At 42.1% G+C, this 15,432-nt stretch overlaps 1 protein-coding gene across 1 annotated transcript in view; it reads right to left on the bottom strand.

The window, feature by feature from the left end:
* The window catches only part of DDX10 (DEAD-box helicase 10), a 277,722-nt gene extending 269,014 nt beyond the window's left edge, over positions 1-8,708 (bottom strand). The window contains exons 1-2 of the mRNA XM_059179811.1: positions 8,414-8,708; positions 130-190 (exon numbers count right to left, since the gene is read on the bottom strand). Coding sequence (XP_059035794.1) covers positions 130-190; positions 8,414-8,599 — 247 coding nt within the window. The 5' untranslated portion in view covers positions 8,600-8,708. The remainder of the gene's footprint in view (positions 1-129; positions 191-8,413) is intronic.
* Positions 8,709-15,432: the final 6,724 nt, after the last annotated feature.

Here is a 15,432-nt window from a genome sequence, read left to right as displayed (position 1 = left end):
GTGTTAAAGGTTCAAGATATCAAGATTATTTGCCAAAATAATATCTTTCACATTAAATGCTCTAAACCTTTTGCCATTTATAAAAAACATCAAGAAACCCAAAATGTCCCAAAATCACCATACACCTACCTTTCAATGTTTTCTTGGACAAGGGGAAATCTGAAAATCTTGTAATTTCATTTACATTTATCTAAAAAAAGAAAAAGGAGACCGTGTCAATTAAGACAAAAAAATGGGGCGCCTGGGTGGCTCAGTGGGTTAAGCCGCTGCCTTCAGCTCAGGTCATGATCTCAGGGTCCTGGGATCAAGTCCCGCATCGGGCTCTCTGCTCAGCAGGGAGCCTGCTTCCTCCTCTCTCTCTTTGCCTTTCTGCCTACTTGTGATCTCTCTCTGTCAAATAAAAAAAAAAAAAAAAAAAAAAAAAAGACAAAAAAATGTACCATATAATTCATCTATTTTACAACAAGGGCATTTTTAGTTCTACATTGTGCTGCCTGGCTAGTCCTTAGTACTACAGGATTGAATTCAACCATCACTTCTAATTAAAAACCACCCTTCCTTCTAGAATGGAATATGCCGTAAGCGAGTTGTTGTGAATCAAAAATACAAGCTTGTAACAATTAAAATTGGTTTAAAAAAAAAAAAAAAAAGACACCATCTCATTCACTCAAAACACACACACACCACCACCACCACCAACAACAACAACAACCTCCTTCACCTCTGAGAACACAGTAAATCACCACCCATCAATTTTAGGAAGAAACTCTACCTTCAGTCCATCCTTCAAAGAATATTAAGAAATAAGGGGCAAAATGACTCTAAGCCACACAGCACAATGACAATACTTCTATTTACACACTTCGTAGAACAGATTGAAGTTAATTGGAGAAATGTATCTTGTTAGCATAAATCTTTTCAAGTTTTAACCATCAATCAGTGGCATGCCAAATCCAACCTGACAACTCTTCATTTGGGGGTACAGTGAAGGAGGGAGCATTAACAATAACCACAAGAAATGTCTCAGTCACACTCTGAAGCCACAATAAGTAACATTTTGCCCTTTAACTTTACATTATCTAAATGTTCATTACTGATGTTCTTCATTAGCATAAACCCAATTTTCTGAATTTCATTTCAGCTACTCAGGGGAATTACTTTATTACAGATGCTGAAAACAGGAACTCCTATTCAGATCTGGGAATATGCTGCCAAATTATTCATGATTCACAAAAGAGAAAAGTTGCATTTGTAAGGTTCATTTATTTAAATTACGCTGCAGGCAGTAAAGGGATGACAACTTTTATTTCATTTTACAGTCTACATATCATCTTTCCCAAGATCCTTAAGGTAGCCCAGATGGGGTTATCTCTGTCCTCACATGCTGAAAACACGAATATTAAAACATTGCCTTAATCCCTACAAATCATTCTAAAGAAGAGTGAAAAGGAATAATCAGCGTACTCACATTAGAAAGAGAAAAGTTTGTTATCCTGTCCTGTCCCACCTGGGAACCTTAATTAGAAGATAAATCTTCCAAATACAACAACAAAATTAGAGGCAGTCCACCCATGCACTTGTAATGTGATCAGATGAAAAGCTGTTTTCACAAAGAAGAGAAGTCATACAGGAGGAGCTAGATGAGTGACAGACTGGTGAGTCTCCATCAGAGACACAGCACAGGCAAAGTAGGAAATACTGCACATCTCTCTCTAGTCTTCTGACCTCCTAATGGAAAATCTGGAAGAATGGAATTGTCCCAGCACTCTCTTGACCATTAAAACATATTTTTTAGAAAGAAGTCTAAGAAACAGAAGGAAATTTTTACTCCATTGATGAACTACAACAGGAGTCAGCAAACCATGGCCCAATCCAATCTGCTGCCTGTTCTTGCAAACAGTTTTCCCAGAGCATAGCTACAACCACTCATTTACATAGTGTCTATGTGGTTATGACAGAGAAGGCACGTGGCCGACAAAGCTTAATACTGACTATCTGGCCTGTTCCAGAAAAAGGATGCCAACCCTGTTCCAGAGGGACAATTACATTCCAAGGAATATTTAGAACTCACAGAAGTCAGCTATGGTTCCTACAAACAAAATAACACTGTATCTTCCTTTCAGCCCTTTCACTCCTGGGGCCAGGCCTGGGTGGCTCAGTGGGTTAAGCCTCTGCCTTCAGCTCAGGTCATGATCTCAGGGTCCTGGGAAGGAGCCCTGCATCAGGCTCTCTGCTCAGCAGGGAGCCTGTTTCCCCTCTCTCTCTCTCTGCCTGCATGTCAAATCTCTGTCAAATAAATAAATAAATCTTTTAAAAAAAAAAAAGTCACTCCTGTCTTCCAATGTTCACATGCCCTCTACAATCTGTATCACTCTTCTAAAATCAGAGAACAGATGTTTCAATGACAGGACTTGTTCATCACTTCCCATCACTGGTGGGAGAGCTGAAGGGGGTGGAGGGGAGAACAGGGTGAATACCACTGACCACCCCCCTGTACTTCTTCCAACTCTCTTCTCACAACTCTCTTTTCTCACAAAAGTTAATAATGCTTTCATATCCTCAAAGCTGGTGAAGAAAAAAGAATGTCCTACAATGCTCCACCTCCTGCAGTCACGACAAGAAAAGCAGTCTACTTCAAACCACACCAAATTCTGATTAAGGGGGTAAAACTTGGATTACAGCACAGGGTTCCCATATAGCACTAGCTGATTACTATCATAGAAAGTCTAAATGAATCCAGGTGCAGAGATGGAGTCACTCAGCAACAGTGACAACAGTTGCTGAACTGAAACAAAGAGCTCAGCATTTCTCAGTAAGCTCCAATCCCCCACTCTCCATTGAAACCCCCAACACACACGCTCTACACGGTGGCCTTAGAAACAAAGCACCCAGATCTTGGGCTGCAGGGAAGCCCGTGGGCAGATAAGTAGTGCTTGATCCTACAGAGGCACCACTGACAGCACCACGCTCCCTGACAGCACCACGCTCCCCGGCTGCCCGGAGGGCTGCTCACTGCAGCAGTACGACCACAGACCCCGGTCTGCAGGACCAGAGACCAGAGACTCCCTTAAGGGCAAGTCTGGTTCCAGGATACCCCACCAGCAGAAGCCTGCTTTGACTGTGCTGCAGCCTGAGACTCTTCCTACTGGCTCCTCCTTCAGTCCTCCATCCTTTCCCTATTTCTGTTCCTCCTCCTTCACTTCCACAGACATTCCCCCCCACCAATAAATCTCCAATTCACTTCATCCCAACTTGGTATCTACCTCTCAGAAGACCTAAGACCTAGACTACGGCACCAGTCTTCGACCTGGCCACAGTCTTCACAGCCTTTACAGCTTGGCTGTGTTCTCCAACTGCTCCTAGACACTCCCCACTGCTTCCAGATTAAGTCTCCAAACATGGCCTCTGTATGAATCTCCCACAGGGGCTGAAACAAATGACCACTGACAGTGGCTTAAACCAACATAAATTTATTACCTCACAACTCTGAAAGTTGGAAGTCCTAAATGGGTCCTCACTCAGTTAAAACTCTTCCTGGTGACTAGAGAAAATCCAGTTCCTTGCTTTTTCCAGCCTCCACAGTCTGCCCACTTCCTTGGATTGGATCCCTCTTCCATCTTCAAAACCAGACAGCAACAATCTTCCCATCTTCCTCACCTCACAGCATCCCCACACATTCCAGGGCCCTTGGGTCATCACTCTGGGCCCACTTGGATAATCCAGACCCCCTCTGTTAAGGTCAGCTGATCAGCAACTTCAATTACCCTTTGCCATGTGATTTATTCACAGGCTCAGGGTGAGGATGCAGGCATCTTCTAACTCCTACAAACTGCTGACAATCCACCTCTGGCCCTCTTCTGCAACCTCATCTGAAGCCAGTTCAGGAACACATACCACACTCCATGGAGTATGTCCCCCTCAAAGAACACCACATATTTTCACATCTTTTTGTATATCCCTGTGTTGCTCCCTTGATATACAATGTTCTAGCCAATCTTTTCTATCTGGAGAACCCATGATTCAAGAACAAGCTCTACTCATGGCTACCACAAACTGTTGCACGCTTTCTTGCACAAAGACATATGGGGGCTAAAATCCAGCTCACACTGGATTTTTCACACTGGAGTGTGATCCAGCTCACACTCCACAAGCCAGGCCTGAGCCTGCAACCACAAGGAGAAAGGGCAGCAGGGCAGCATGCCCAGAGGAAACACATCTTTCTCATTCGCCTAGCCAGAAAGGGCAGGTACAGAATAACCCAACCTCTTTCCCACTAATTACACCACCCTCAAATTCCGCAGCACTGTAAGTATCTAGGATTCTAACATTTATCAAAATGTATCAACCCCCCATCTCTGCAGGGACACAGACATATATTTTTTCCCATCTATTTTTACCTAGACCTTAACAAGTACTTTGTCAAACTGTTCGAGATGTTTCTGAATCAAACTGTTCAGTGTTTCACCAGTAAGGCTACTGAACACCACCCCTGTATTATAAACATACTGTAATAATAGTTCAATGCACAGACGCTATCATCTGAGGAACCCTGCAGTGAGGGTCTGCACCTTAGTTCCCTAGACAATAACAAATCTGCTACGATTGTATTCGAGAATTGCTAGCCCTGGCGTTTGATTTCACAGTGTATTTCTTTCTTGACAGAATCTTAGGAAAATATTTCTAAGATTAAAAATAAATAAATAAAACACAACAATACTGGAAAAGCTTCCTTCAGTTTAGTGAAAAGCTGAGAATTGAAACATTCATGAGGTGCAATGCCGTAAAGTGTAGTGATCTGGCTCTCTGGCATCAGACCTAGACCATCTGAGTTGGAACTTTTTCACTACTAGATGTTTAAACTTGCAGAAATTATTTAATCTTGCTTTTCCTTAAAGCTTCTCACCTGGACAATGGAAACCATCTCATAGTGTCATCTATTTTAAGGATATGGCAAGTCAACACGTAAAAAGCTTTGTAAGTCTTAGTAATTATAATTCAAACAAAAGACCAAAAAGAATAGACCTATTTTACCAACCAGAAGAAAGCCATCTGGAAAAGGTCCTCGTGCACCAAACAACACCCGAACACTAAGCACCTACTTCAGGACAAGCACTGTGCTACCAATGACTGGGAAGCACAAAGGTGAGGGTATTAAAGGTTTCTGACCTGCAGGGGTTCGTGGTCTAGCAGGAAAGTTAAGGCAAAAGCTAAACAAAGAAGCCAATCATCACAGCCTCGTGATAATTCTGCAATAAAAGTGTATACAAAATGCTACAGACACACAGCAGCTTTAACCCCACCTGGGAAGGTCAGGAAGAGAAGTTTAAATCTTGAAGTACTGGGAGGTGTTCCTAGAGTGCAAGAATGGGGGTGCTCACTGCAAATGGTAGAAACATCAACTACCAGGACAAGAAGCATCAGGGAGCGGGATGACTGGGTGGCTCAGTCAGGTAAGCATTGGACTTTAGGTCAGGTTATGATCCTAATTAGGGTCCTGAGATCGAGCCCCGTGTTGGGCTCCTCACTTAGCCAGGAGCCTGTTTCTTCCTCTTCCTCTGCTCATGCTCACTCTCGCTCTCTCTCTCGAATAAATAAGTAAAATCTTTGAATAATCTTGAAAAGAAAAGAAAAGAAAAAGCAGAGGCATCAGGGAGCACAGCCACGTCATGAAACTACAAGTTGTTCTCGTGTGTATGCTTATGCACACCACTTGGTTTTCATGTATTACCTCTTTGAGCCTTTCACTACTCTGGGTAGTTACTAACCTCTGCTGAACCAAACAAAGTGAGACTCAGGGATATTAAGGAGCTTGGCTACTCAAAACCCAAACTGGGTGAGATAAACCAAGTCTGCCTGACCACAAATAAATTACTGTTCCACTGGAGGAGGACGTGTTGACACATGAAAGTATTTGACCATTTTCCTGAAAGTAACTGAGCCAAGGGAGGGTTTTAATCAAGAATAAGATGACTGGATTTTCATCTTGGAAAGAATCACTCTGCCAGCAATACAGAAGATAGACTGGGGGGATAAGGCCTAAGGGCCAAATCCAGCCACCAGTTTTCCTAACTGAAATTTTGCTGGAACACAAGTATACCATCTGTTTAAGTATTTCCATAGCAGCTTTTGTGTTACAACGGCAGAGTTGAGTAGTTCCACCCTCCTGAACTGCAAAGCTGAAACCATTTATTATCTGATCCTTTACAGAAAAAGCCTGCTAATCCCTATTACAAGCAATAGTTACTGTAGTAATCCACGCAAGAGATGATGGGGCCTGAACTAAGGCATGGGGTTGGGGGTGGGTGGGTGGAGTAACATTTAAAAAATGTTAAGAGGCAGAGGACATTATCAGTGTAACTGACTGGATGTAAGAGTGCTGAGAGGTAAGTCTCTAGGATTAGGATTACTCCTAGGTTTCTAGCTCAGCAGTCTGCTTAGACAGTGGGGCTAGCATGTGGTGGGCTAAGTAACAGCCCCAAATATCTCTACATGCTTACCTCCAGCACTGTGCATATTATCTTAAACAACAAAAGTGATTTTTGTCCAGGTCATTATCAAAGATTTTGAGACGGGAAATTATCCTCAATATTCTGGGTGGGCCCTAAATGCGAACAGAAGTATCCTTATTTTAAAAGGGCAGAAATAAATTTGACACAGAACCACAGGCCACGGAGGCAGAGATGGGAGTGATGCAGCCACAAGCCAAGGGAAAGCAACCACCAGAAGCCGGAAGTAGCAAGAAATGGATTTTCCCTGAGAATGTCCAGATGGAATATGGCCTTGATGACACGCTGATTCCAGCCCAGGGAAATGGACTTCAGACTTCTGCCTTCCAGAACTATGAAAGAACAAATTTCTCTTCTTTTAAACCATGGAGTTTGCGGCAATTTTTTACAGTGGCAAGAGAGAACTCACACAAAGGACTGTGAATTTGGAAATCAAACCTAATGAGCTCACTTTGGGACTTGTGTATTTAAGGTATCCTGGCAGGCAAAGACATCCGGCGCAGTCAGAAAAAAAGAATATGAACTCAGAAAGGCTGAGGGTAGAATACAAAAAAGGAGTCACCAGTCCACAGGAATAAGCATCGCAATTACACAAAAGAAAGAGAAGCTGAGACTATATTCCTTCAGCAACTCCAGCTAAAGAAGACTCTCAAATGCAATCTAATCGTACTTTACAATGGTTTTTTAAGAGGCTGTGCATACAGCAATAGAAATAACGTAACAGCTAATATATTTATATGTTTCGGGCATTGTACAGAATGCCTAACATGCTTCTTACTAACTCCTCCCAACAACTTATAAAATAGATATTATTATGATGCCTTCTAAAGACAAGAAAAGGGAAGCAGACAGAATAAATAACCTGCCCAAAGTCACTCGTCTGATGATCAAAAGCCAGGATCAAATTATCATTTATCTTAACTCAAAAGCCCAAACAAAAATAAAGGTTCTCTACCTAATCTTACTGTTGACCTAAGAGCCGTTTAAAGGAAAGCTATACCAGCAGGACACTTGATGACTATAATTCCAGAAATGTCCCCTATATTAAATCCCTGATTATAGTGCGCACCAGAAGGGGGCAATCACTGACAGGCTGAGTGAGGTGGGTGAAGGCAAACCGACGGGGCAGGTGGGGGTGGAGGAGAAGGGGAGATGGGGTAGGGACCCTGCCAAGGAGACTGAGGGCCGGGGGCAGGGCCAGAGGTTAAAAAGGTAACTACGGGGCCACTCGTCTGAGAACATCCACCACCGTGCAGGATGGCAGGTGGCAGAGACGCACCAGGAGGCCCGCTGTCCTGGGCCAACTCCGGTTCGGGGACGGGAACCGAGGAGAGAAAACGAGATAAGCGCGGGAAGGCAGGAGATGGTGTCGAGCCTGCGGACCCCGCACCAGGGTCAGAAGCGAAGGCTCTGGACTTGGAAAGACGCGGGTCTAGGCTTCAACTCCACACCACCTACTAAGAGGGGAGCTGAAAACAAGTGCCTCGTCTTCTCGGAGCCTCCGTGTTCTCGCCTGTAAAATGGGAATCTGACCCATAGCACAGTTCGAGTCCCACGACTAATGGAAAGCGCCCGGTCAGCGGCTGAAAACACCGGTGCGGTTCCCGCTACCGTCGTCAGTACTACTGCGGGCTCTCGCCGCCCTCAAGCGCCGCTGCATCTCCATCACTTCACGAGGAGCAGGATGGCGAGCTGGGATGGCCCCAAGGCCTTGTCCGCGGCGCCGGGCGGACCACCTGTGGGGCCTCGGCGGGACCCCCACCAGCCCCTGTCACCCCAGTCCCGTCTCCCGCCCGCTGGACTGCGGGTCTGCACCCCCGCCCCGGCCCCCGTGACAGAGCTCCCATCGCCGCCGGGCCTCGGGGCCCCGCCGCTGGCCGGCGCCCCCGCCCCAGCGCCGGCCTCACCTTCTCGTAGTTCTGCATGAGGCGGCTGATAGCCTCGCGCTCCACCTGCCACTCGGGCTTCTTCAGCTTCTTCCTCAGCTGCTTCTTTTGGCTCTGCTTATGGCTGTGTTTCTTCTTCCAACGGTTAAAACTCCGCACCGGGTCGGGCCGGCCTCCCGACCCCTGAGACTCGGCAGTTTTGCCCATCGCGGCAGCGGCGGAGACAGTCCAGACCGCCCCCAGACACGAGACACCTCAGGCCAAGCGGCGAGACGGCTCTGAGGAGACACGGAACCAACGTGGGGAGAGAGAGGAGACCGCGCGTGCGCGGAACCCGGAGCCCGCCCCCGAGCTTTTGAAACCGGGGCACGCGCCTTTGACTGCAAGGGCTAAGTGGACGCTGATTGGTGACTTGGATTCCGCAGGGCGTAGTGGGCCAGCCGCCGGGAAAGGGAGGCGGAGCAATCCGAGGAAGAGGGCGGGCTAAGGAAGGGATTCCAAAGCACGCCGGCTCTTTAAATGGACGCAGGCGCACAGGTTCCTGTTACTATGGTGACGTCACACTACTTCAGCGCTGTTAATACACGGGCACCCTGGGTTTGCCTTGGCAAAGCGTGCGCCGCACGCACGCACACACATGCATACACTCTCACTCACTCACAGAGATGTGCGCTCTCTGTGAATTATAATTGTGATCCCCATTTTGCGTTTTTCAACCCAGTAAACTGAAAACCTTGCCCAAAGTTCCAACAGCTATTTAATAACCTCCGATTTCAATCCGAGTCAGGATACCACCCTGGTAATAAAAAATGAATATTCTGTATTCTAATGTCCGTCTAGGTTTTCCCTTTTATCCGACCCCTCAGACTCTGCTGCAGCAGCAGGGGACTGAAGCAGAATCCAACCGAATTTGCATTAAGATGCAGTTAGGAAGATAAAATGAAAACTAAAAATAAAGAATTCAAAGAAAAGTTATTTACAAGTTGGTCATTTATATGACTTGATCTTCGGTGAATTTTTTCTAAAAGTTTTACTTATTTACTTAGAATGAGAGGGGAGAGGGTCGCAGGGATAAGCAGACTCCCTGCTGAGCAAGGATTCCCATGGGGGACTGGATGCCAGGCCTCCAGGATCAGGACCTGAGCCAAAGGCAGTCGCTTAACCAACTGAGCCACCCAGGTGTCCCTGGATTGTTTTTTGTTTTTTGTTTTTTGACACATTTATCTTGAGCAACCACTAGTATACACTGGATGGGGCGGGGGGGTGGGGCGGGGCGTAGAGCTGGGGCGGGGAAAACGGAGATTGGGTTCAAAGTTCACATGCAGACTGTTCAGGCCCCGAAATTATTTTTTCAACATCACAGAGCCAGATGACTACCCCCAAAAACATGCCCATTCCCTAAACAGAAGACGGTTGGGAAAGCAGGGGGCTGTGAACTGAGGAATCTCCATACCCCGGTCACTACATGTGGTGGTGGGTAAAGCTCAACAAGGGGAGGTTATTTAAAAGCATGTATATACATCCACAAAAAATTAAAAATAGAACGAACGTATGATCCAACAAGTCTATTCCTGGATATATGCACAAGAGAACTGAAAAGCAGGGTCTGAAAGAGATGTTTACACAGCCATATTCATAAAAGCATTACTCCCAATATCTGAAGGTGGAAGCAACCCATGGGTCGGTCCAACCAGGAAGAGTGGATATGCAAAATGTGGTGTCTAGGTAGGATGGAATACTACTGAGCCTTAAAAAACAGAGGAAATCCTGACTATGCTGCAACATGGATGAAGCTTGAGGACACCATGCTAAGTGAAATCGGCCAGTCGCAAAAGAAAACATCCAGTCTGAATCCATGTATCTGAGATACTTATGGCAGTCAAAATCAGAAATGAAAATAGAATGGAGGTTGCCAGAGGCCAAGGTGAGGGGAAAATGTGGAGTTACTATTTAATGAGTCTGGAGTTTCAGTTTTGTAGGATGAAAACAGTTCTGGAGATGTAGCACAACAGTGTGAGTGTACTTAATGCTACAGAAGAATACACCTAAAAAGATTTAAGGGGTAAATTTCATGTGTATTTTATCACAACTTTTTAAATGGTTCTTAATTTCTTTTCAGTATCTATATACAACAAATGAGGCTCTAAGGGGTGCCTGGGTGGCTCAGTTGGTTAAGTGTCTGCCTTAAAATCTAGTCATGATCTCAGGGTCCTAGAATAGAGTCCTACGTTGGGCTTCCTCTCAGTAGGAGGGAGCTTCTCCTGCTCCAGTTCCCCCTGCTCGTTCTCTCTCTCTCTTTCATATAAATAAAATCTTTAAAAAACAACAACAACAAATGAGGCCCTCGGCTCTGTCACTCTTCTCCTACAGCTAAAGAAATCAGGTATATATATATACACCTCAGGCAAAAAAAATTGAAACAGTCATCTCTAGGAAAACCCACCTTAGAGAAAGACCTGAGCCTAATGGCATTTAGGCAACCAGCAAAGAAATGGCGGGTTGCTAGGCTCTCCCATCTCTTCAGTGAAACCCACAAGTTAATAAGCTCTCCCATGCCCTCATAGTTTCTAATCAGCATTACTCAAATATGAAAGAATAACCAAAGACAACCAAATGTTTGAGGAAATCCTTCAGCTTTAAAGTTGGAAGCTAAAACTAATAAATTCATGCAGAAAGCAAAAAAAATCTTCAAAAGAAATAATTATTAATATTTTTAGAAACATAAAGCATTGTTAACCAAGAATAAGAACAAAAACCTTTCAGAGAATGAAATAGAAGTCCTAATAGAAGTGATTTTGTTTGTTATGGGAATCAAATTTTTGACATAAAATAATAGAAAACTACAAGTCTAATCATGATGAAGAATTCAATCTCACATTCCCTAGTCATTAGCATGAAATAATTGGTAATATGAATAGTTCATATCTTGATTTCATAAAATGACATCGTATGATGATTTCAGTGCTTATTTGCTCCAACACCTTGTTTTCCTTAGAAATGATCCCTAGACAGCCTTTCCAGTTGTGACACTGAGGACATTAGGTTTTATAACATTTTAATAGTGACACTATGTTCTTCACTACCAACCAATATTCAGAAAGCTCCTGAAGAACTGACAAGGATTTGGAAACATGTCTGGTAACTAGTACTACAAACATAGGCAAAGCTTTAATCGGGGGAGCAGCTATCCTAAAATTGGCTGGACGAGTGAGGGAGGAAGTGTAGTATTTGTTCCTCATCATTGATATTCTACTTCATATTATTCATCGGTTAAATTCTACTGTAAATTGTTACATAGTTGTTTATCATCATAATTCTTCAAATTACGTATGTCTCTGAAACTGTGAAAAGACCATTATATTCTTTCTGTATTTTGAAACTTTTTTTTTTTTCTAAATCATCTTTTCGAAGGGTACCTGGGTGGCTCAGTCAGTTAGGCATCTGACTCTTGGTTTCCACTCAGGTCATGATCTCAGGGTCTTGAGACTGAGCTGCATGTCTAGGCCCTGATCAATGGGGAGTCTTCTCTCCCTCTCCCTTTGCTTCTTTCTCTACCCCTCCCCATACTCACGTGCTCTCGCTCTCTCTCTCAAAAAAAAAAAATAATAATAAGTTTTATAAAAAAGATTATCTTGTTTGAGAAAGCAATAATACTCCAATAGTGATGAACACAACTATCCCCCAAGTCTCGGTTTATAAATACCATTTTCCTCAGTCAAATGAATCAGAGCTCCTTGGAGAAATAGCTAATTCCAGGGCTGGGGCAAAGAAGTATAAGATATCTTGAGGTGCTGGAAAATAAAAAAGAACTCAAAGACCAATGGGAATGGAGGACATTTATGATCTAGGTGGTAGTTATATAAAAATGTCTGCCTTAAATACTTTTATTTCATTAGGCTTTATACTCATTTTATATAGTTTTCTATAGGTATGCTGTTTAAAAAAAAATGGTTGACTTTTTTTTTTTTTTTTTTTAAGAGAGGGAGTGCCCACCTGTGCTCCCCTGTGAGGTGGGAAAGGGGTAAAGGGAGAGAGAGACTCAGCTGACTCCACACCCAGGGCAGATCCCAATCTCACAACCCTGAGATCATGACCTGAGCCAAAATCAAGATCAAACACTTAACTCACCGAGCCACCCATGAGGCTCAATAAAAATGGTTTAAAATATAAAATGTCTACACCACAATAGTCATGATAAATTATTACTGTGGAAGTAAATTTAAATACTGGTATTTTCAAAGTATCTCTTTGGCTAGGATTCTAACCTTTATTTAGATACCTCATCTCTGAAAATATCAATAATTTATAAAAAGAAAAAAAAACATTGCTTACTGCTTCTGAATGAGTACGTTATAAGGACAGGATGGCCTCAACTGGACTTTCATATAATATATTTTATAATTATTCCAAAATTAATATTTCAACACCCATGTTTCAAACTGAAAGGTGGATTGTAGTTCTTGGATGGAATTAAAATTTCAAAAGTGTGAAAGAAAAGACTTTTGGTATATTTTTTACCATTAAGTTTAAAGACTATCCAACAAGGGATATGGAATGATTGAGAATTAATTTTTGAGGGTCTTCCTATTACAATCTAATTTTTTTTCATTCAAAATTGTGACTGTCATATTTCCAGCTTCTAAATTATTAATAATAATAATATCATTGACAGTATTATATTAATAATAATATTACTTCTATTATTATTATTGGAAGCAGATTTAAATTTCCCAGACATTGATCTATGAACAAGATACTTTTTTTAAGTAGGCTCCGCCCCCAATGTGGAGCCCAACACAGGACTTGAACTCACAACCCTAAGATCAAGAACTGACCTAAGTTCAAGAGTCAGATGCTTAACTTACTGAGCCACCCGGGTGCCCCATTTTTTTCTTGAGGAGGTACTATTCTCAACTTGACATAATATCTTCACCTCAAAACTATAGCACTTCAAGCTTCAGTCAGGTCACTTTTTTTTTTTTTTTTCAGTTTTTTACACTGCTGTCAGAAGCTTCTTCAGCACTTACTTCAAATTCAGTCTTCAGTAAACCCTGTATTGCTTTTGCTTTGGCCAACATACTAATATGACATCATGAGAGGAAGAAAACGCAGTCCCAAATCACAAAGATCTCTTTCCCTCACATTACTTTGGATTCTGTTCTGTGCAGTCTACTAAATAGGTAGATCTCATTGCTCTCCAATTATGTCATTTGCTGAGCAAAATCTATATTCATAGACCAAAATATTAGACTTTAGAAACTTAACAGTAATTGTCACCTGTTGCACCTAGAGCTTATAGAATTATAACTAAAGTAATTGAGCAATAATTAGGATATCTTGCCTTATTCAAATGATTCACATTATTTTTATTCAATGCATCTGTGATAGTATTAATTATTTGGTTTTATATTTTAGCCTTTAAATATAGTCTTTACCTCACCAATGGTTACATATATATAATACTTTTTAAATCAGATTTTAATCTGATTTACTTACCTCTTTGATGATGTCCTTTTTCATTTTCTCTGTTTCTAAGAATATATGATAAATACCATTCTTTGCACCCATTTGCATTCTAAACTTGATTTTTTTTTTCATTTACCAGCTGTTTATTAAAAATCAGAATCATTTGGTAGCACTTGGGTAGCACAGTTATTAATTGTCTGCCTTCGGCTCAAGTCATGATCCCAGAATCCTGGGATCCAGCCCCAAGTGGGGCTCCCTGTTCAGCGGGAAGCCTGCTTCTCCTTCTCTTGCTCTCCCTGCTTGTGTTACCTCTCTTGCTGTCTGTCTCTGTCAAATAAATAAATAAAATCTTTTAAAAAAAATAGATTCATTCAAGGTGCAATAAAGTAAAGAGAATCCAATAATTTTTCAGTGTTTGAGTTTGTGTAAAAAAGTTTACAAAACTTCCACTTGGGCTGTTTTGTTTTGTTTTTAAATTTAGATTTCTTTGCTTGTGGTAGATAATTTCCACAAATATATCAATTGCTTGTGGTAGATAATTAAAGAATGACCTATTCTTTAAAACTCTGCCATGAACCTGAGTTAGGACAAAATACATGTGGTACAAATGTACATTGGGGTTTTTTGTTTGTTTTTTCTCTTCCAGTTTTTTTTTTTTTTGAAGATTTTATTTATTTATTTGACAGACAGATATCACAAGTAGGCAGAGAGGCAGGCAGAGAGAGAGAGAGGAGGAAGCAGGCTCCCTGCTGAGCAGAGATCCCGATGTGGGGCTCAATCCCAGGACCCTGAGATCATGACCCCAGCCGAAGGCAGAGGCTTTAACCCACTGAGCCATCCTCTCTTCAAGTTTTTTGTTAAATCCATCTATTGTGGGAGCACCTGAGTAGCACAGTTAGTTGGGCATCTGACTCTCGTTTTTGGCTCTGGTGGTGATCTCATCATGAGATGAGCCCCTCATCAGGCTCTGCACTCAACATAGAGTCTACTTGAAATTCTCTCTCTCTCTCTCTCTCTCTGTATCTCTATCTCTCCTTCTGCCCCACCCCACTCTCTCTGAAATAAATAAATCTTTAAAAATTCACCTATTGTGATTGACATTTTCACAAGTACATTCTCATTTTCTTTTCAGTTCTACGTTCTATGTAATCACTATCTTTTTTTCTCAGTATTCTCTATATTTTCTAAAATATATATTCAATTATTCAAATAATATTATTTCATTTCCTTCTATGATAACTTCTTTTTCATTTTCTGATTCCATTAATTTTCAAACTTATTTTTCTGTCTTCTAAGAAATTACATTACAGTTTTATATTTTATCTCAGAATTTGTAAAAATTTTATATAATACATGTAAAAATATCTAAGTTTTAGCAGTGACTATTTTTGCCTAATTAAAATTGAAAAATTTTTTAAAAATTAAAAAAAAAAAACAGAAACTGGGGCACCTGGGTGGCTCGGTGTGTTAAGCCTCTGCCTTTGGCTCAGGTCATGATCTCAGGGTCCTGGGATCCATCCCTGCATCAGGCTTTCTGCTCAGGAGGGAGCCTGCTTTTTTCTCTCTCTCTCTCT

Source organism: Mustela lutreola, chromosome 1 (genome assembly GCF_030435805.1).
Source record: "Mustela lutreola isolate mMusLut2 chromosome 1, mMusLut2.pri, whole genome shotgun sequence".
Classification (NCBI taxonomy): Eukaryota; Metazoa; Chordata; class Mammalia; order Carnivora; family Mustelidae; genus Mustela; species Mustela lutreola.
Note: the sequence above shows the minus strand (reverse complement) of the source record. Positions and strands in the feature narration are given on the sequence as shown.